The 23,204-nt window shown below is 40.9% G+C and overlaps 1 protein-coding gene across 8 annotated transcripts; it reads left to right on the top strand.

Annotated features, from left to right (window-relative positions):
• Positions 1-630: 630 nt before the first annotated feature.
• On the top strand, positions 631-21,872 carry PRMT9 (protein arginine methyltransferase 9). 8 transcript variants are annotated; one of them, XM_077300141.1, is made up of 13 exons: positions 631-869; positions 2,143-2,347; positions 2,517-2,665; positions 4,738-4,974; positions 5,558-5,725; positions 7,624-7,726; positions 11,288-11,394; positions 14,236-14,428; positions 15,699-15,882; positions 16,613-17,300; positions 17,885-18,038; positions 19,469-19,615; positions 21,474-21,872. In XM_077300141.1, exons 2-13 carry the CDS (start codon positions 2,168-2,170, stop codon positions 21,687-21,689), a joined length of 2,526 nt encoding a protein of 841 aa, XP_077156256.1. In that variant the 5' UTR covers positions 631-869; positions 2,143-2,167; the 3' UTR covers positions 21,690-21,872. The 8 variants fall into 8 exon arrangements, with proteins under 8 accessions (XP_077156256.1, XP_077156255.1, XP_077156259.1 ...); XM_077300140.1 differs by having other exon boundaries at positions 631-829; XM_077300144.1 differs by having other exon boundaries at positions 631-829; positions 2,146-2,347.
• Positions 21,873-23,204: the final 1,332 nt, after the last annotated feature.

Consider the following 23,204-nt stretch of genomic DNA (forward strand, 5'->3'; position numbering starts at 1 on the left):
CGGCCGCCATGGCTGGGGCACCCCCTCAGCGTGGCACTGTGCAGTTGTTGCTGGCAGTGCCCCCCAGTGGGCGGCAGGAAGTCAGGGGCACCGGTGAGAAAGCAAGTGGAGCAGGGGCTCAGGAGGCAGAGATATCCCTTGGCAAAAGACTACCCCCCCCCCCGGGCCTCAGTAAAATTGTCAAGCGTTGACCGGTCCCAGGTGATAAAAAGGTTGGGGACCACTGCCATAGAACATACCTTCCAAAACTGCCTTTTCTTTCAGGTGAACTAATCTCAGTGGTCTATCACTTGTAATCTCAAGAGATCTCCAGTCCACACCTGTAGATTGGCAACCCTAACGAAAAGTCATCGTGGAAGTAATTCCCATCCTGCATTCATTGTTCCTGCCTCTTTGTCTTTTGAAAACAAAATTTCACATACAAATTCTAGGAAAACAGCGACATTCCTTCTGCAGCATCCGAACAAATTCAAACAACAGAGTAAGGTGCCACAAAGTAAGGGCAGCAGCGACTTCGACTCCTTTCTGCTCATGCGCCAATCTTCCTAAGTGGCGGGGGGAAGGAAGAGAGAGAGAAGGAGGTTTTTGTGTGCTGTTGCGCACACGTAAACGGGGAGCAGAGATGAAGCCAGGTTGACTCTGGTGCCAGCCGAAGACGGCTTTCGGCGCTAATCCTAGTCATGCGCCGGCTGCTGACCAGTTTCCGCTTCTCGCGATGCTTCCGCTTCGCCTCGCCCGACTCTAAAATGGCGGCGCTAGGTTTCTTCTAGAGATTGTGAGCTCTGTACTGAGCCCGTGGCTGTCGATCACGCTCGCAAAGATCGCCGAGGTGACTGGCCAGGCTGGTGGACGTGCGATTATTTCCTGTGGTTGGTTTGCTTCCCGCAGTTCCCTGCGCGCTGGGTCTAGCCCAGGGAGTGACGAGACTGGGCGCCTCGTCGCATCCTCGCTTGCTGGCGTCCCATCCGCCGGCGGCCTTTCTGGCTTGCGCGCGTCCGGGATGGGGTGGGGTGGGATGGGGTCCCCGTGGCCCTGACGGCCAATACTCCCCGCTCCTGTGTTTCCTCTCGATCAGTGATATGCGTGCTGCATCTCCAGCGCCCTGAATATTGGATGTCTTGGAAGCAGGATACGGTGCGATTAATGAAATGTGCAGGCGTTTTGCATCCAGCAATAGTTGCTGCGTGGTTTGTAGACGAAATGCCTGCTGTGTAGCTGGCATTGTAAGCATCCTTTGCTGGCCGTGTTGTCTACCGGCAGTGATTACCATGATGTGACCCGTTCTGCTTAGAAGTAAGCCCTACAGATTCCAGTGGGACTTACACCTAAGGAAGTGGATGTTCAGATACAAGAGCCTTGCTTTTTTGTTGGCTGTCATGTGATGATTGCATCCTCTATGCTTCCTATATTAGTTCCATTCTGGTGATGATCTGAGTTTGCTGTCCCTTCACATTGATGCCAAGTCTTTCACATACCTCTTTACTGGCTAGTATTGTGAAAGAAAACTACCTTATCCCATTTCTATTTATCCTGCCTTACTCTGATTACTGGATTAACATAAATTATTTAATATTATTAAATGTGACTATTAACTTATTCTACCATTGACATTTGGTGAACTTCTTTCATAGTGCTAGTAATCTGTGTTACTAAAAGTCTCATAATACAAACGCCTACAACAATGCAATTGGGCCCCAGTAGAGTGAGCCAAGGAGTTGAAAGTTAAACAGAAGAGTCCAGTACAGGGGCCATCTTTCTTTTTGAAAGCCCAAAGATATCACCTCAGATATACTTCTGGAATAATCTAATTGGCTTTTTCTTGTAAAGTTGACTTAATGACATGCATATTCTTCAAATGCACGATTCCTTTCTCATAAGAAGCAAAAGACTCTTACCCCACTCCCTATCTGTAATGCAGAACGAAGGTGCAGCCAATTTCTAAACAGCTACATATGCATATTTAAATGCTATTTCTTTCATAGATGCTTTGCTGGGGTTTAAACATGAAAAAGAATCAATGGGTTTACAAGAAATGTTAAACTGTATTTTATAAAAACAAACATGTATATTTAAGTAGTTGAGTAGTTTTAAGTTAATGACTTCTCTTACCCTAGAACAAATGTGATTATTTTTTCTTGGCAGAAGTTACGGATAATTTCTTTTCAAAATGCCTAACAGCCGAACTCAGCGTAGGCACAAAGTTGGTCAAGAAGCCGGGCGACGTGAATTAGTCTCCAGATCTTTGCAAAGTGCTCAGCATTGTCTTGAGAATCAGGATTTTGGAACAGCATATGCACACTATCTCTTGGTACTAAATTTGGCCCCAGAGCTAAAAAAGGATGTGAAGGTGAGGGTTCATGGTCAGTTTTTTTCTTTCTCATAGACTGAAAATAACATGCATATGGTCCACTATGATCCATATGCATTTACTGATATTTGTAACATGAGTAAATCAGTTCTCTGAATTTATGACATTATTGTTCCATTATTGATATACTTACATGGCTTTCCTTCAGGAAACTTTTCAGTTTACCCTTTTTAGGTGGGCAGAAGAGCTAGATTCTCTTGCACGAGTTCAAGATTTATTTGACTGCTATGAACATGCCCTGGAATTGTTTCCCAATGATGAAGTTATATGTAACAGCATGGGAGAGCATCTCTTCAGGTTGGCTACACTTGTTGATTGGCATTTTAGCACAATGAGCACCACATCTTTTTAAGCCTGACTTTCATGTGAATACCTTGGAAAGTGTTTAACTGAATGTTTGTGTACAAGGTTTCTATCCTCTCATGAAGGATCGGGGGGGGGGGAGGTTATAATAGCTAAACAAAAAAAAGCAAAAATATAAAGCATACAAATCAAAATTTAAACTGCAGTTACAGATAAGACTGTATACAGCTGGAGTGGCCAGACTGTGACTCTCCAGATGCCTATGGACTAAATTACCATGAGTCGCTGCCACCATGAAGCTCATGGTAATTGTAGTCCATGGACATCTGGAGAGCTATAGTTTAGCCACCCCTGCAGAGCACAACCTAGGTCAACCTGTATTAAAAGCCCCTTTAAATCGTTCAGTGCTAGAAAATAATCAAGTTGGAGAGCCTCCCCTCATATGTCAAGAAACTCATTTACACAGTACTCACACCAGCACACAAAAAGCTCTAGCCTAGGCAAAGTCCAAACTTGCCTAAAGGATGGTACCAAAAGAATGCTTTGATGGATAGAATGTAAATTACTGTTGGCTAGTATACAGGGAGAGGCAGTCTTACAGATAGGAGAACTTTAGGCAATAGGAAGCAACAATTTGAATTACAGGAAACCAATGAAGTGCTCACAAAATAGATGTAGTGTGCATATTTTTACTTGCACCAACCAGCAATCATGCCGTCTTATTTTGCAGCATTTCTGATTATTCAAAAGTATCCGTATGTAGAGCATTACAAAATTCTGGGTTCCATGTTACTGTGGCATGGATGAGTTTGGCTTAGTCAGGTGAGACCGGGTACAAGTAAGAATTGCTAGGTTGTTGTGAGTGCACTGGCACTTTAAAGACTAACAATTTATTCCAGAATAATGTTTTATGAGCTCACTTAATCAGGCCATAAATACACATGTGGCAGTTCATGTTGCTGTGTGGGATGGGGGATAGAACATAGTACAGCCCAAAAGTGATCTGTTCAATCAGGATGGTTTCCAGCTGTTGTTAAATAGGCAAAATGCAAAAATTAGATCTAGTTCTAAAGAGGCCTATCTTTGTTACTTCCCCCAATCTCTGCTTCAGTTCTCCATAGAAATCAGCCTGGATTTACACTCCTTTGTGTTGCTGTGTCTCACTAAAGCTTAGATTGCAATAATTTTAATTTAAGAGGCCAATTGACTTAGTTTTATTCTAAATGTGTAGGTATCTACATGTGTTGTGAGTAATATTTAATATGTAGTTTCTGTAGTACATGGTGTATTCCATTGGTTTTTTTTTAAAAAGGACTATCCTGGGTTTGAGAAAATATCCTTTACCATAGCAGTCCCCAACCTTTCTCAGGTCAGGGACCGCCTCCAGAGTGAGGGAAGAGCCAACGGCCCGGGGGCTGTGAAAACGCGCACACGCAATTGCCGCGCACGTGTGTTTTTGCCACCAGGTGGCGCTAACACACATGCACGGCAACTGCGCGTGCGCGTTTTCGCCACTAGGGGCGCTAACGCGCATGTGCATTTGCGTCACCGCCATGCCGGCGGCTGCGCCTGCCTCTTCCCTTCCTTCTTGCTGCCGGCGGAGGAAGGCAGGCGTGGCTGGCGGCGGCCCGGTACCGTGGCCTTTGCAGCCTGCCACCGGGCCGCAGACCGGGGGTTGATGACCCCTGCTTTACCATATCCAGATTCCATCACATAGGTGGACAGCAGGGCATCCAGATAGATTGTCAAGGACACATGTTTTTGTTGTGAATTTAAGTCCAGGTTGAAAAGAAAATGTGGCCAGTAATATGCAAGGTGCCTTATTTGGATAACTGTGAAGTTTGCACACAACAATGAGTTTCATCCTTGAGGAGAGGTTTAAATCTGGATCTCACACAGATCCAACAGATGACAATAATGCAAACATAACTGTAATATGTCTTCTCACGTAGTCCCTGTTGTCATGGGATCTGAGCAAGGACAGTCATTTTCCCCAAACTTTTAATGTTTTGGATATTTAACTTTTGATATTCTTCTTGTTGATTGTACCTACTTTTTCTTGGCAGAATGGGCTTTAGAGATGAAGCAGCTGCATATTTCCATAAAGCTGTGAAATTAAACCCTGACTTTCCTGATGCAAAGGAGAATTTTCATCGTGTTGCCAACTGGGTAGTGGAACGGTGGCACTTCATCATGCTTAATGATTTCAAAAGAAATTTGCTGTACCAGAAAGCAATTCAGAATGCAGTTCATTCAGGATGCAGAAGTGTTCTTGATATTGGAACAGGAACTGGAATTCTCAGGTTTGTTGCAAATTGGTAGTTGAGAGTGAATACATGATTAATAATAATACATTTAAAGTTGTTTTTTTACTTAATTTTGAGAATATTTTAGATAAAGATTTCTTTCATCTTGACTATAACTGGAAAGTTGCACATCCAGCCTTCCATACTGGGAAGGAGCATTGTTCAAATGTTTCCTCTTTCACGCCTTTGTTTTGACAGTCATCCTGCTACTCAGCTGCTGTGGTGTACAGAGTTTGTGCTCCAAATTAGATGAGGTTAGGCCCAAAAGGAGGAGGAGAATGAAGCTGAAGAGCTAAAGAAGCCACATACCCTATTGAAGATTTGCCAGTCATTGTTTGTTATTATGTTATATAAACATCAAATAATTATTGCATATAGTTTTACAAGACTTGTGTAATTAATTGCTCATTATCTTGTTAACTAGATTTTACTTCCCTCCATTTCCATCCTGCAAGAGTGCATGCATTTAAGAATGCAGTTCAAATGCTAAAAATAAATATAGCAATACAATTCAGATTTAAAACGCTTGAAATAAAATGTTACTTGAACTCTGATTTTATGTTGAATTTTGTTCCCCCAGTATGTTTGCCAAAACAGCTGGAGCATCTTCTGTTTATGCCTGTGAATTGTCAAAGACCATGTATGAGCTTGCTTGTGAAGTGCTTGTTGCAAATGGCTTGGATAGAGAAATCAGACTTTTTCACATGAAGTCTCTTGATTTAGAAATCCCAAAGCACATACCTGAAAGGTAAGGTTTTATATTTTAATGTGATATATTATTATTTAATAATTGTTAAGTAAGTAAACTGAACGTTTCTTTTCCAACATTACACAACCTGAAAAGCAAGTTGTAATATGTTTTAAAAATGCAAATTTCTATAAGCTTTCATGTGCATTCACACTTCTTGAGATACAAAACCGTATGCCTAGAATAAAACTTTGTTGGTCTTGAAGGTACCACTGAACTCAAACTTTGTTCTACTGTTTTGGACCAACTCCTATGAATATAACTTCTATCAGAATGGGTGGTTTGTAATTTGTGCATTTTATTCTCATTATAATATAGATACTAATAACAGTTTCTAGGTAAATAACTAGCACTTTATTACAGGCATTTCTATTTAAATTTGCCTATACTGTATGTTATATCCATGGGTTCAAAGGAAGCCAGGACACAGCACGTACAAACAGCTCTCTGTATTGCAATTGCAGCATGGTACAAGTTGCAACAAATTAGACCCCCCCTAAAAAAACCAAAATGTAGATACGCAGGGCAGACAACGGATCTTCCCACCATTCCAAGCTGTTGGTTTGTTACCGGTTTGAACCTATTGGATCCAACAGACGGGATCTAGCACCTCGTTGCTCAATTACACATTTGTATGAATTGGACCTCAAGCTCAGTCCTCAACAGATCCACAAACACAACACTCTACTTTGTATCCCTTTCAATATTTACATAAAATATTAGTTATTAGGTTCTTCCACATCCCCTCTAAACAATTCATCATTATAACTAACTGTCTTATGGGAATTTAGGCAGGATTGTAGAATGTGTGTATTTTAAAGACATGTAAAAAATAAATAGTATGTGCTGTGAAAACCCTTATGAGAAAAGGTAGTTATAGTGCTTTTGTTGAAAGATTGTTGTGGGCAATAGCATGTTACTTTCATGTTATAACAGTGGTCCATTAATAATGACAATCCACAGTTTAGTGCTCCCCAAGCTACCTTTGAAAAAGCTTCAGAAGCTTCAGATACAGTTCTTTTTCCCCCCTACAAAAGAGCGTTTTCAGTCAGAAAACGTTTTCAGTTCAGTTCCAGTTTCACAGCAAACTATAGTTTGCTCTCGCATCCAGACTGTTTTATACTTTGTTAACCACAAGTTGAGTGAGATCGAACTGTTATTTGCAATGTATGTTTGCCGGACAGAAGTAAACCATATTTGCTGATTTGGATGTATTAGAAAAGCATGGTTTGTGCTAAAGTAGAACAAACTAGCTTGTCATGCATAAGGGGAGAAGGAAATAGGAGGATCTCATGAGCACAATCTGAAGTTCCTTTAAGTTCGTTCACCTAATACCACACTATGATTTGATGTTGCATCTGAATGAAACCATAATAATAGTATTCAAATTATATTTCATGTTTTAATACAGAAATGTTTTATCCTGATTGACTTTCCAAATGCACTATGTCTCTTGATATTAAAGATGAAAAAACTAGGGTTTGTTCACACAAGAAGATTGTATAGAAGCATTAGTCTCACAAATGTATAGCATCTAATATCACGCATATGTGATCTGAAGATGGCTTCCTGTGTTGCAGGTCCTAAACAATGTATATGTTGGTGCAAAGCCTTGCTGCCAGCTTAGAGCTGTGATCTATGAATAGAGGTGTGACTGGAAGTATGAATAAAGGTTTTAGGACAAGCACATCAGATCTGGATTAGGAAGGAAGCTGATTTAGCTCAAGGCTTGTACAGACAGAAGCAACATAAAGGAGAGCTGTTTGTTTCAAAGCGGTGCAATAAAGCCTTGCTTCAGATCTTATACTTTCCATAATTATTTAGCAGAAGGGCTCAAAACATTTCATTGAATTTGTATTTTCTTATTTATAACCCTGTTCATTTGAAACTTTCAATAGAGTTTCTCTGGTGGTCACTGAGACTGTAGATTCTGGCTTGTTTGGAGAAGGAATTGTGGAAAGCTTGATACATGCTTGGGAACACTTGCTTTTACCTCCAAAGGTAAGCAGATCTGATTTAAAAGCTCTTAGGCAGTGAGGCTGCTACCAAATACCGTAACTTCATGGTCAGGTTTCTGGATTGCTGTGAGGATTATTAGACAATTTTCCATTGACAATTCTATAAAAGCTCAACAATGCTACTTCTCAACCATGTTCTAAAGACAGCTCACACAGTATTGATAAATAAACTGAAAGCATAATGAAATAATTAACCTTTTGAAAAAAACAACACTTTAAAAAATCAGGGCTGAATGCAGCTGACCTAGCCAACTACATCCCAGTTTTGCACCTGCCGTTCCTGGGTAAGGTAGTTGAGCATGCTGTTGCAGTATAACTACAGAGCTTTCTGGCGGAAATATTGGCCCCTGATCCTTTCCAGTCTGGCTTCAGGCTTGGCCGTGGGATGGAGACAACCCTGGTCACCCTCACAAATGATCTCCAGAGGAAGCTGAATCTAGGCAGGTCAGCACTGCTGATTCTATTAGAACTTACAGCACCGTTCAATATGATAGACTTCGGCTACTCACCCAACGCCTAACTGATGTGGGAATGCAGGGCATGGCCCTGAAATGGCTGCAGTCCTTTAGCCAGGGTCAGGGTGACAGTAGGGGAAAGTACTCCCCAGTGCCCGAACTTGGGGGGTCTTGCAGGGAGCAGTTCTCTCCCCAATTTGTTCAGTATTTACATGCACCTCTTCACCGAACTAATCTAGAATTTCGGGTCAGGATATCATCAATATGCTGATGAAACCCAGCTGTATCTGTTGAAAATAGCCATCCATTTACACCTCCAAGTTTAGTGACCAGCTGCCTAGAGGCAAATTAGATTAGCTCAAGCAGAATTGACTGAAGTGGAATCCTGTTAAGATGAGGTTCTCTGGCTCTTGATAGGGTCCAGCTAACAACTTTGATTGTTAAATCAAAAGCCTGGGTGTTACCTTGGACTCTTGCCTATCAATGGAGACCCGGGTCACAAATGCTGGCCACCAGGCTTTTTACCATCTCTTCTAGGTGCTGGAGCTAGTTTCTTATCTGCTAGATCTGACCTGGCTACTGTGATCCATGCGACAGTTACCTCCAGATTAGACTACTGCTTTATCCAGGGCTACCCTTGTACCTGATCCAGAAACTTCAACTGGTCCAGAATGCAGCAGCCGGGATCCTTACAGCAGTGGTCCCCAACCCACGGGCCGCGGCAAAGGCCATGGCGCCGGGCCGTGGTTCCCTCTCCCTGCCCCCCGCAGTAAAAAACTTCCCAGGCCACAAGCTTGCGGCCCGGGAAGCTTCTTACTGCGGGGGGGGGGGGAGAGAATCAGGGCCACGCCCGCGCATCGCGCATGTGCGGCCGTGCCGCGCATGTGCACATGCGCACATGCACGGCCGAAATCGCGCGGCACATGCGCAGGCGGGCAGTTGCCCTGCCGGTCCCCAGCCTCAAAAAGGTTGGGGACCACTGCCTTACAGTAACCAAGTGGAGAACCCTTATTTGACCAGTGCTGTCCCAGCTGCCCTGGTTCCACATTGAAGACTGAATCAGGCTTAAGGTACTGGTTCTTCAAGGCGCTAAATGGTCTGGGACCCTCATACCTGTGGGATTGCCTCCTCCCCTATGTCCCACAGAGAAGCTTACAGTCAAGTGTACAAAACCTGCTCAAGATCCTTGGCACTAAAGAAGTTAAACTGGCCTCAACAAGAGGCTGGCCTAATGAAATGCTCTCTCAAGTGAGAGCAGGGCCCTAAAACAGTTCTGCAGGGCCTGCATGATAGGATTGTTCCACCAGGCCTGTGGTTGACGCCTACAGAATACCATCAGTATGGTTATAGAATACCATCAATAGCTGGCCTCTGTACAAACACACAATATATGTAGAAGCATATATATAGAAAGATAACCATCTGTATGCCACTTAGCTGACAAAGCACTTTACCCCCTCCCTGACTGAAAATGATGAACTCCTAGGATTTTAAATGTTAACTTGCTTTTAATTTAAAATGTTTTAATCTTTTTTTTTATTATGAACATTGTAAGTGGCCCCTGAGCCTCAGGGAAGGGCAACATAAAAACTGGATTCTAAATAAAAATAAATGACTTAAAAAAAACTAACAATCATATTGATTAACATAGCAAATAACTGAACAACAGAAGCTGGATTAAGTAGTTATGATTGTGACAGAAAAACCTGAGGTAGAAGTCTTGGGAAAACAAAAGCATCTTCACCAGATGCCTATTTTGAGCTTTAGGAACCGAGCGTGTAGGAGGGAAGCAGTTCCACAGACAGGGCTCCTTAATAAAGAAAGCCGTGTTTGAATTAAGTTAAGCATGAATACACTCCCCAAACTGGTCTTTGGATCACACAGGAAGTTTATTTATTTTAAAAAGTATGTCCCTCCTTTCTACCAGTATTGGCCCCCGAGGGAGGGAGTGTTCCCTTGCCAGTGTTTCAGCTCCCCAGGGCAAATAGCATTGGCACTCACTATTGCCTTTTGTACAATTCAGCAGACTCACATGGGAAGAAAATGTAATTAATGTATTTAAAGTACTTACACCTTGTCTCTCTTCCAGTTGTAAACAAGGCAGCTTCAATTTGCATATTCTCAGTTTCATAGGGTGTCAACTGTGCACTTTTAGCTTTTGGTGGGTGCATACTTACAAGGGGATGTTTTAGCTGGGTCTTCAGTCCTAACTTTAGCAAGTTGGAACTGAATTCTGTTACTGTTATTTGGACATGCTTTCAAAGTAAAATGGCTATAAACCAGAAAAGGCTTCTTTCCTCCCTGAAATCAGACACTCAGCTGTACTCAACTGTGCTTGTGTCCGATTGATTTCAAAGACACATTAGATGCACTTAGCTTTTTTGGATTGTTTTAGTTGTGTATAAAATCAGGGTGTAAAGCCAGCAACCCATAAATAATGTGGCATGTGTGTTAACACAAATATGCAATTAGATGCTCACCAGGTTACCTGGGGTTACTAGTCTCACCTCAGGGTAGACAGTGCTTCTTTCCTGCCTCTACAAACTATTTTCAGGTTGCAAAGACAATGCTGAAACTCTTTTGGTATTCTTCTAGATCTAAAAACTGGGGAAGCCAAGCACTGTATCTCAGTATTGTTTTAATCCAGAAGGAATGAGTGAAAGAATAAGGGAAAAGGGAACAAAAAATGTGCCAATATGAACAAAATTTTGTGCTTATAGACTTGGCTCTATTCAAACATCACAAATAAACTACTATTTGTGAAGTGAATGAGCCTCAGATGGTTGGGCTTACATTGCCGCCTCTTTTATGTCTACAGTGCCATGATAGAGAACTCCCTAGTTTAGTTGACAGGCACCTTTTAAAAAGGGGGTCGTTTCTTTCCCAAAGATTAAACTGTGGCTTGGAAATCCAATTACTGGGAAAGAAACAAACCCCAGTTTAAGATCTCCACATCTAGATGTGTTAACATTCCTGTATTAAACAAGATGTAGACTATCAAGGGAAAAAGAAATAGTTACTATCTTAAAGCGAAACAGAGCAGATTACAAAATGTTGATGTTATCTTGTGTCTTTTATCTGCTTTGCAGCCTAATGATGGAGAAGTTGGTGCCAAAAACTATGGTCGAGTTATACCAGGAGGAGCTACCATATGGGGGGTAGCAGTGGAATGCAGAGAGATACGCAGACACCACAAGTATGTTAGTGCTTCCTGACGTGTGTTAGAGTAAGCCTTTTTGAACTTTGGAAGTGGATGAGAAAGTATCTTTTTTTAATAGAATATGCAAGCTGGTGCCAAAAGAGTTTATTAATATACACACATTGGTCAATATAATTGTATGTTTCTGTATATTGTTTTGTTTACAAGTGCAATTAGGCATGAGTATGAACCAGTTCACAAACAGAAATTCCTCCTGAATCTGGCCTAGTTTGTGCCCCCCAAACCAACGTCCGAGAGAGGCATCACCCCTGAATATTTCTTGGACTTTTGTTCAGTTTGGGGGTTTGGACCATTTGAACGTAGCAACTGAGTAGAGCAGTCTCCCCATCAGCAGTTGGACGGTTTAAACTGTCGTGAATCATTTAAACTGTTCATTTTGCTTCCACCCCCTTCCAAGTAGGGGGAAGTAAAACACAATTTAAATGGCTGCCAGCCATTTAAACCTAAAAGTTGATTGGGGGGGTATGCCAAGCTGCATTTAAATGTCTCACAAACATTTCACTGATCAGTTCAAAGCGAGGGAGGGGGGAGAGTAAATGGACCCTTTAAGTGGCTTGCAGCAATTTCAGTGGTCTGTTTTGCTTTGCCACACTTCTGAGTAGTGGGAAGCTAAATGGACAGGGCTGAATGGGGGTATTTGGTTTGATTTGGTTGTTCGGGTTGGGACTACCCTGAACCGATTGTAATTTTCCGGTTTGTGCCCATCCCGAAGTAAAATCATCAGATTGTAAATTCTGCTAAATGAAAACATGCTTCCATGGTGTTTGAGGAATCTGTGAACTAAAAGAGCTTATGAGTATGATTTGTAAAAGCTGTGTTGAGCAATTTAATTGTATTAATACAGTCTCTTAGCACTTCCTTAAGATTCATCTCTCTACTTTCTTCGGATGTTTCTTGTGGTTGCTCTATGCTTTTGCAGTAATTTCTTTCTTTTTTCCAAAGAAAAGCCTTCTTAAGTGTCAAAATACATCTGCATACTCTAGTCCTTAGAGCAGAGCCCCCAAAAGAAAGTGATGCTCATGGGCATCTATGGTGCCTGCTGACACTTTCCTGGCACCCACCAAGTGTTTCTAAAGCGTGGGTGGGGCCAGTGAAGCTTTTGCTCAGCAGCCACTGGAGATCTGATTGGCTGGGCAGATTTTTAATAATTGCTTCAAGCAACCAAAGGTAAGCTGTATGTATACAAGAAACTATTTTTAAGCAAGATGTTAATTTAATGGACATCGTATCAATCAGAGCTTCTGCCTGAAATGTTGAAGCAACACTATTAGATTTTTGCTCCCTCATATTTTGAGATTGGTTCTGCCTCCTGGGACAGCCGTTTTGAGGTTGCACCCCCACTATCCTGTGTCAAAATTCTGAATGTTCCTACAGACTTAAAACAGTTGGGGATCTCTGCTTTACAGTATTTGAGTAGCAGTCCCATACATACTCGCTGTATGTGTTCCATTTAATTCAGAGTGACTTTTCTGAGAAACATGTATGATAACACTCTCAATTTGATAGAAAATGAATAGTACCTATTTTGCAGTATTTTTTGTTATGAAAACTGTTACTCTGACAGCACCTCATAAATACATTTAATTTCCTTACCCCATATATGTAAGGAAGCAAAATTTGTGCACCCCTGTTAATTTAGGGTCAAAGGTGCCATCACAAGATTAAAACCTGGAGTGACAGAAGTACATTATATATCTTCTTATTATCCAGTATATAATAAAATACGCAGGGTACTTCTCACAACATGCGGCCCCTCTAATTAACCCTTGGTGGGGAGGGCCTTTTCCCTGCAGGCCAATTAGAGGGCTGGTGCACCACCGATGCAGTGCCTGTGACGCCCGCCTGCCCTTCCCAAACTCCAGTGGCGGTAAGGGGCTGGAAAACCTCGATGGTGCTTTCATGACTGAGGTGCCTGTCCTTCGTATCCCCCGCTCAAACCCAATGGCAGCTGGAGGAGGCTGCACTCTGTTTGCATCTCTTCTTGCTTCTGGCACGCACGGCCGGAACCCAGCCATTCACCCCACCCCAATTCTGCCATGCCCCCTCCCCTTTGGAGAACTGAGAGGGAGGCTGTAATCTCCCCCCAAGCAGCTTCCTAGATGCCCGCTGGTAGGGGTGGGGGCTGCCAATGTCTAGCCCACTTTTAAAGTAGGCTTAACCCCTAGTACATTACATACTTGAGTATTTCAGATTCTATGAAATCATATATAGAGGTAACTTGCCACACTGTACTGTGTTGTTATTTGTCCATTCATAATATTTACAGTCGTCTGAACTGTTGTGAACTTTGGAAAGTGCGATGTTTTTTCCACCACCTTTGAAATCATTGTATCATTGAATACGTGAGCTCTGATTTGCTGGTTCATAGAATGTGGAATGTTGTTTATCGTTCAGATTGCTGTATTTTGAGTATTTGAAGATGTCAGCCTATTTCAACTTTATGGTCCATATCCAGTGAGATTATGTTCTCATGGATTTCCCTTCTCACTGAGTCCTGCAAGAGCCTGTCAACTAAGTTTTTAAAAAAGGCATTTTTAATTCAGCAAGATTTGTGTGGATTAAATGTGGGATACATGTTGTTGAACGTGGTATATTAGCATATGCTTTTACTGATTGGTTGTATGATATAGAATTAATTTGTGTGTAGATTAAAAAAAAATTTTCTACTACATTGCCTCAGCTTAAAATAAAACTAATCAAGCTTCTACAAAACTCTCCTTAATATGTCAAGACCTAATGTTTAGTTGGGAACTGAGTATAGGATCATGTTAGTTTATCATTACCATCTTGTCAAACTTAATCTCTTTGCTTCTTCAGGGTGGGTGTAAAAGAGATTGCTGGTGTGTGTTTGCCTGAGGTTTTGGAGTTCCGCAGTCCAACATACACTCCTGTAAACTCAGATGAAACCATAGAACCTTACACCACTGAAAAACTCAGTAGAATACCTGGTGGCTACAAATCCCTCACAGATCATTTTCAAGTTTTAACAGTGAATTTTAACAATCTGCAGGTAATTCTTAGTTCACTGAGTCTGAAAATCTTTTGAAAAATCAATTTCAAGAAGATACCAAATTGTGGTTTATTTGGATGTCCATTTCTTCTTTGTGGTACATACACATTCTGCTTGGTATCTTCTAGCCATGTTCTCTTAGGGCAGTTAATCACTTTGCTGTTACTCCATATCTAAGGCATCATACATCAGTTTGAGTTGCCTTATGTTTAACAAATGGAACTTTAACATCACTTCAAGCACTGTGCCTTTCATTGAGGTCAGTTCATATCTTCAGTGAAAATCAAGATAAGTGCATGCCCTTGATAAACTGTATATCTAACATGTAGAATTAAACAACAAAATTACTGGGGGATGGAAAAATAGAAGACAGGTGTCGTATGAAAAAACAAAACAAAATACCACAACCAAGTATATTCCATAACTTCAGAATAATATTACTTACCAAGAAGAGAGAGTTATAAAAAGCTTTTAAGATGTAGGGGGAAGACTGTACTGGATATTAAGAGCTATAGCCAACTGCATTGGCTCTGATCCAGTGATGATTATGTCCTCGGAAAGGGTAATACAGCTTGTCCCTGTTACAAGCCAGGCCCTTTTTTTCTTGATCTAGGAAGAAACATGGCAAGCAAATCTTAAAATACATTGTTGTTATATAGCAAATTATTTTAAGCATCTTGTCTTAGCAGAAACTATCATGGTCTAAATCAATAACACTCACTGTTCATTGTACCTGACACCGTCGGATATTAATAACTGGAATAAACCAGCACTTATTTGTACTTAAATAGAAAATGTACTGCAGAGACGTATTGTATATTCAACTGGGACTTAAATGTTTTAATGCACTTGCGCAAAACGTGTGCAGTAGGGATGAGCTGCTATTGAATACGAAAAAAGATGAGTATGTTAGAATTAAATAGGGCATTCTGAGTAAGTTAGAGAGATGAGCAAAAATCCTCATATGCTGGCCATTTCACTCTGGACTTCAACAATGATAGGTGTGTATCATGGAACTATTCCTTGGTGCAGTGGGGAAAAATCCTTCGCCCTTGGAGCACCTAGAGAAAGTGCAGGGACGTGTCAGTATTGTATGAGGGAAACAGCAGCCAGAGTTCCTTTCCATTTTATCATCTTGTGGAAGCAATCCAAATTCTTCATTATTCTTCTCCCGCCCCCCTCCCCACCTCTGGCAGTAGGGAAGGCAATTACTAATCTGTATTAGGACAAGGAGATACTATTTTCCTCTATATTTTTCATTATTGGTTAGGAGTTGAAAAGCTTTGCAATTCGTAAGCCATCCAAGATCAGCATGCCTATTATTAAAGAAGGAATCCTGGATGCCATTGTAGTCTGGTTTACACTACAACTTGATGATGAACATACACTTTCTACAAGTCCAAGTGAGGAAACCTGCTGGGAACAAGCAGTCTATCCTGTACAAGGCCTTCCTGGTATGTCCTTGGGATTTTTAAATATATATTCTGTTTTGACCTATTTGTTTTAATTGGTTCAAGAATCTGTTGAAGAAACATGAAATACTACTAATGAGCAAACAACAACAATAATATTCGTTCTCAACTAGTACTCTTTGGAAACATTGATGTTTATTGTCTAAAGTGACAAACAAGATATTCCCATTATGAAAAGCCACATAATATGGATATGTAATTTGATTACATGATCTAATGAATAAGCAGATTTCTTTTGAATAAATCAAATACAATTAATTCAGCAGAAGTAGTAACGGGCTGAGATAATGCCACCCACACAGCTTAAGGTTTTGTATTTGGATTCTCAGTATAAAAGTATTAGAATAAGATGATAACGAATAGGACTTCCAGGATTTGGCAGGCAGTGGTTAGAAGAGCTGGGGGTTTGTACCCTGATTTGTCTACCCAAAGGAGTCTCAAAGCAGTTTACAATCACCTACCCTTCCTGTCCCCACAACAAGTGCCCTGTAAGGTATGTGAGGCTGAGAGAGCTCTGGGAGAACTGAGTAGCCCAAGGTCAGCCAGTTGGCTGCATGAGCAGGAGTTGGGAATCAAACCCAGTTCTCCAGATTAAAGGCCATTGCTTTTACCCACAACACCAAGCCACTCAGAGCAATGAGGGTACTTGAACTATACCAGTGAAGACAAAAATTATTAATGTATTTCATTTTTCATCCTTTTGTGATTTAAGATTACTCTGTGAAATCTGGAGATTTTGTGATGATGGAAATATCCTGCCAGGACTGCTATCTAAGGCTCCAAGACATTTCTGTTGTGACTTCCGACAGTGCAATGGATATGGAAAGAAACTTCAGGGAAAAGAACAGTGAGGCTGAACTCTGCAGTGCTCTAGCCAGCCTTCAAACAGCAAGCAAACTGGAAAGGGTCAGGCAGGAATGCATGTTAGAAGCCACGGAAATCGCTTTGCTCAACAACCTGCCCTATCATGAGTGTTTCAGAACTGCAATAAGCAAAGTGCTCTCCACGTTAAGCCTCCATGAACAGTCCCAGTCCATGGATGTCGATAGCCATAGCAGTGAAAAGAGCCAAAATAAGAACCCTGCAACTCCTGATCCTTTGTATATGTTGGATGTATCAGATGGCTTTTCAATTTTGCCACTAATTGCAGGCAAATTTGGGCCGGTGAAGGTGTACAGCTCAGTTGAAAAAGAGCAGCATCAAAAAGCTCTCACCATGATTTCAGAAGCTAATGAATTTCCTAATGAAACATTAGAATTTTGGCTTGGCCACCTACAGGATGAAAATGTGGTATTACAGAGGCCTAAATCAGACAAACTATGGAGTATTATAATTTTGGATGTCATAGAGACTTCTGGTCTAATTCAGCAGGATGTGATGGAAAAGGCAGCAATATCTAGGTACTGTATAGAACAAATGTTTTCTGGATTCTATTTACTACACTATTCATTCATCAAATCATTGACATATAGCCAAATGCAATAAAATTTGAAGTGAATGGTAGTCTGTTGAAGAGGTATTTTATCAGTGAATCCATACATAATTACCTTTAAAAACTTTAAATCAGGATACTATAGGATTTCTATTTTCAGATCTTACCTCAAAGCATGTTATATTCCCATCAAAATGACAATTGTTAGTCACATTCCTGGTGATAGATCAAGATAAGTAGTCATGTTTATCTGTCTAGGAGTAAAAAAGAGCAAAAGTCCAGTAGTACCATAGATTAAGAACATGTGTGGCGGGGTAGGAGATTTTGTGAGTCACTGTTCACTTCTGATACAGCTAGAATATGCCCTAATTAATGCACAGTGGAGCAATTGTTGTCCTGGTAATTGCTCTGTGTTGAATATTTCAAACAAAACACTTCTGATGGAGATTTGTTTCAGGCATCATGAGAATATTATGACAGGAATATTTCTTGTCTATTAATATTCCTATTAACAAAGCGGGGTGGGGGGGCTTGTTTTTTTTTCATTTATAGGTGTTTGCTTCATTCTGGAGGGAAGATATTTCCACAGCATGTGAAGATGTATGGAATGCTTGTGGAATCACAGTCTCTAGTACTTGAGTCTGCAGTTCAAGGGAAAGATCCCACACTTGGTTTCAACATTGCCCCATTCATTAACCAATTCAAGGTATTAAGGAATAGCATGCATTTTATTTATCACATTTATATCCTGCCCACTCTCCCCTGAATGGGACTTGATGTAGCTAACATATTAAACATATCAGATAAAATAGAACAGAAAACTGCATACATCTTAAGTTTATATTACCATACCTTGAACAAAATACACTGTCCCAAAGATCAAGGGTGCCTTTAGAAAAAGCCACAGTGGTTTGTTTTATTAAGGATAGACAATGCAAAGAACAGTAGAGTTTGCACTCTTACACACTCTTGCTGTCTCCCATATACAGGATCTTTGTGATATTTCTATATGTCCCTCCCCGTTCAGCACAGAGCATTTGAAATACAATTTGCAATGCAGTATGACGAATTTCAAAAAATCAAAGCCCTAGAATCCAAAGAACTGCAACTAGAGAGGGGATTTTCAAACAGATATTTCTCACTTCTGTCTTCTGCAGCCCCTACTTAACTTGAAAACTGCTCATGAGGGATAGGGACCCTTTAGTTTAAGATACCTGCAGCAGACTGAAACCTGAGGAGGAAATCCAGGGAAATCATGGACACATACCCTTTTGTGCTAGTGCTACTGTGGATCTAACACAAGGGGATTTGAGTGAGACATGATTTGTTACAGAAAGCAGGAAAATGCTGTGGATTTCAGTGTGGTAATTTTCTGCTAGAATAGTACTTTGTCCTATGCAGAGTATTCCAGTCACACATTTCTGTGGATTTCTCTTGCAGATAATGCACAGGTGTGAGATTAGTTCTGTCCAAGACTATTAGGTCATTCAATTTTTATGAGTTTAAGACTAGAGGATTGTGGTTTGAAGGTATATTTGAAGCATAGAGATAATCAGACCTGGTTCTCTAGATTTGAGGCTGCAGCTCTTATTCACTACACCAAGCACAGCTTAGGCCTGCCTTTCTCAACTTTTTTTACCATTGAGAAACCCCTGAAACATTTTTCACACTTTGATAAACCTCAGAAGTGGCGTGATCATGCAGAATGTGGTTGGGAAGCATAGCTGTGAACATGCCCACCCAAGGCCCTTCCTTTTTCTGCCCCTTCAAGGCCCATCATTGGCCACTTTGGGATGGGGGGTCAACATGACCATATATGGTCATATCACCCAATAAATGTTTAACAAACTTTTAAAATATATTAATTTTTAATATTCCCAGCCATTTGGGAAACCCTTCCAGGGCCATCAAGAAACCCAAGGTTTCACAAAACCCTGGTTGAGAAAGCCTGGCTTAGGCATAAAGTAGAGTAGAGGAAAATGGCCCCCTATAATTGTCATGCACAAAATTTCCTAAGCTGTAGAAACATTGCGGCCTGAACAGGCAGGAGCAGCAGTAGGTTTTCTCCAATGCAGACCACATGTCTGGAAAAGAGAGAATCAAAATTATGGTCTCAAAACGTATGTTGTATTTCAGGTGCCTGTCCGTGTCTTCTTGGATCTGTCCACACTGTCATATGTACCTTTGAGCAAGTCAGTGGAACTGCTGCGAGTGGATCTTATGAATCCATATTTGAACTACTCCAGAAGAGAAGTTAAGGTAAACTTCACAAATACAGCAAGGGTAGGCACGGCACAGTCCTCTTTATTATCTTGTTAATATTGTCAAGTACAAATATTGTGCTTATAGAATTCAGAGGATCTGGGCATGTTCATTAAATTTCCCCAGTTTAAAGACAACACACCATATTTAACAGGTACCAAACCATCTGTATTGCTTATTAGTTTGCACTTTTATTTTGGTCATTTCTAGCATGATGCCATTTTAACAGCAAAAATTCATCTTATTGTAGCTCTGTTTGGGATAAGAAATCAGTGGAGTTGGTATCATTTATTTTCTTAAAAGAAATTATAAAAAGTACAGATTTGTCTTTCCTCATAACTGGAAAAACACCTCAGAATAGCTCTATTGTGGAATATAGATACATGAACATATGCCTGCTTTTTTCCCCAATCCCCTCTTCCATGCTTGGATTTGTTGGGTGATCAGTTCATCTTGAGATGGGCCTGCCAAGGCCAGTGGCCATGCTCCCTCTGAGCCCTCATCCAATGCAATCCTACCATCATTTGAAAACCCATTGCACAATTTCCGTGGTTTCATGGCCCCCCAGTCATGTCATTGATCCTTCTTCAAATGTGCCCATGTTACACAGATTTTAAATAAAACTTAGACTGTTTGTACTTATTACTGAGCATGTTATTGCTTTAGAAATGACCAAATCATAGTTTAATAATAATCTACTACTGGAGGACCAAGGTTTGAAGGATTGTGAATGGCTCTTGGGCTGTTGATAGAGTGTTGCTGCTACTCTAGTGGAGTGCTATTTAGAAACCCTCCATTGTCCACTGCTTCTCCCTCTCCCTCAATTCATGAAAACATGGGAAAACCAGGATGTAGTACTAGTTCTAGAGAAGCAAAAAGCATTAAAGCTGCAGTAGGAATACTACAGAATGAATTATACTTCTAAAGTTGTTTTGCCAATTAATGCTATGATGGATACCTCTCTACATCCTTCCCCATACTGTGGCAAATTTTCACCCCAAAACAAAGCTTCCTGTTGGATCCTGTCTCTTTCAGCACTTTTGGTCTTCACTCAGCCCTGGGAGCTATTTGGAAGGTGGAGAGCCAGAATGGCACTGAAACAGCTTCTATGTCTTCATTACAAGCTTTTCAGTTGTTCACAGGCTTTTCTTATTGTTGTTAAGTCTTCTTTCACTGCATTTATCCCAAAACATGCTAGTTTTACTTTGTCTTCTATAGAGCTCCCTAGAGCTACCATGAATTCTTTTTCTGAGAAAGTGGGCACTCAGGATGTACCACAATTTTCTTTCTGAGGTGACTGTAGTTCTATCTCACACATACATATCTTAGGAAATACTCCCGTGATTTTCCCTTATAGCTAGGCAAAGTTCCACCTTCTCTTTCTTAGGTCTTGCCTCACACATTGGCTTAATTTGAGAGCAAGTACCTGTCTACCCAAATTCTGCCAAAGCACTGCCCTAGTTGATTAGACACTGTGTGGATTACGGCTATCAATCAAAAACTCAGTACTCTTATTAGTTTCACCTGAGTAGTTTTTCAGCTAAGGATTTGTTAGACTTCTTTCTGGATGACTTCCCTCCAGCCCACAGCTAATATCACTCCCACCCAGCTGTGGCCAGCCAATCACAGGACTCAGAGCAGCCTGTAGCCCTTGGTCTTTCTGCCTAATGAGGCTCTTTAACCCCTCACTACCTGCAGCTGTTGTTACAGCACTCAGAACCTTCTTTTTGGGGTGCTGTCTGTCACAGATGCACTCATAGCTTGGCATTTCACTGTAATTATCTCCCTCAGTAAAGATCTGTTCTGAAGAAGTATTAATTAAAATCATTTCTTTTCTGCTTTGAAGTTCTGTTGATGCATATAATTTTTAAATTTGTAGGTACAGATTTGTAAATCAGGACGAGTAACTGGCATTCCATTCTGGTATCATATGCATCTAGATGATGATATATATTTGGATACATCAAGCGAGTTCTCCCATTGGAAGCAAGCTGCTGTTGTGTTAGATGAGCCAATTTCAGTTCAAATGGGAGATGAACTTGTGCTCAGTGTTCAGTATCACAAAAGTAATGTTAGCATTACAGTAAAACTGTAAGCCATTATTGGCTGTAGCTGGTTTTTAATATGTGTAACTTAAAGAGAAGCTCCAATTTAATAACTGATATGTACAAATAAACAGTTGTGTATAAGAAAAGTGTTCTTTTGTCTGTTTTAAAGTCCTGTTTCTGTAAGAAACAGCTTGTTTGACTTAATTTTTATTAAAGGCTTGTGATACTTATATTTTTGTAGTCCATATTTTTACCACATACATTTATTCTAATATAAAAAATCCTGCCAGCTAATTCTGTTTCCTTACCAATTAAGAAAGCAGCTTCAGTGTCCTACCAAAAAACTTGGCAACTGAACATTACAAAGAACTGATGACAAAAAATTACTCCAATGCACAACTCACATTTCCAATACGCGTATACGAAGCTTGGATCCTCTGAATGCCTAACAACCAGTTAGTGTTGCCTTACCAAAATTATTAAGTCAGCAAGGTAAATATTGAGGGCATTGTTCTATTTCCAGGATGGGACTTTTGCCATTAAACTAAAGCAATCACACCTTATCCAATATTCTACAATGGAATTTAAAGACCATTTCCACATGGAGGGGTAAAAGGTGAGATAGGATGCAAATGTGGGACGGCAAATCCCACCATTGCAACCCTCCTCATGGGGAGACCCATCCCATGTTTTCCCTCTGCCCCATCATGGCTTTTTGCCTCCTGATGAGGCTGCAAGGGAAAACAAGCCAAACTTCTCCCTCTGCTCCTTGGCTTGTCAAGCACAGCACACCTCTCATGGACATAAACTTTCTTCCCGCTACCCCAGCCCCCATTTTTTTTAAAGGCACTTCTGCTGCTGTGGTAATGCCACAACACAGATGCATTTTTAATAAAAATCAACACTGCCACATTGCTTTGGAGAAACACAAGAATGATACAGCACTCCCCCCTCCCTTTTAGGATTCCTGTTCCTTGGGACTTTATTTCTGAGATGTGGAACAAGGTCCTTGGAGCCCAAAGACATTTTGTGTTAATCGGTAGCTTAAAAACAGCGCTCAGACCCCTGTATGATCAGAAGGCTGCCCGATCACCCACCCACCCCCCTTTCCCAGATCATTCCCCACCTCCAGAAAGCAGAAATGGGGCTGTTTTGCCCGCCTGATCCCAAGACCATGGACAATTTAAAGAAGACTTTACCTTTTGACAATGTAGGTTTGTGATTGTGCTGCAACACAGACTGTGCCATTTTTTTAAAAATTACTCCAAACAGGAAATGGAGACGTGAGGGTGGGACAATGCTGCCAATACTATTGCATTTTCATCTCCATACAGACTTATCCCTGGTTGTTCATTGAGGGGATGTGCGATTTAGGGATGTAAATCCAATTTTGGTGAATCCCAAAAACATGAGTTAAAAATGGCTAAAACTTGACCCAGCTACTGGACAGCCTCAGGATGCGACATCATGTCAAGGGGAATCTAAAAACCAACAAAATTCGAAGGCTGTCCAAGAACAGATTCCTCATGCGGAAATGGTGAAATGAAGAATTCTTATCAAAA

This window comes from Paroedura picta, chromosome 10 (genome assembly GCF_049243985.1).
Source record: "Paroedura picta isolate Pp20150507F chromosome 10, Ppicta_v3.0, whole genome shotgun sequence".
Lineage (NCBI taxonomy): Eukaryota > Metazoa > Chordata > Lepidosauria > Squamata > Gekkonidae > Paroedura > Paroedura picta.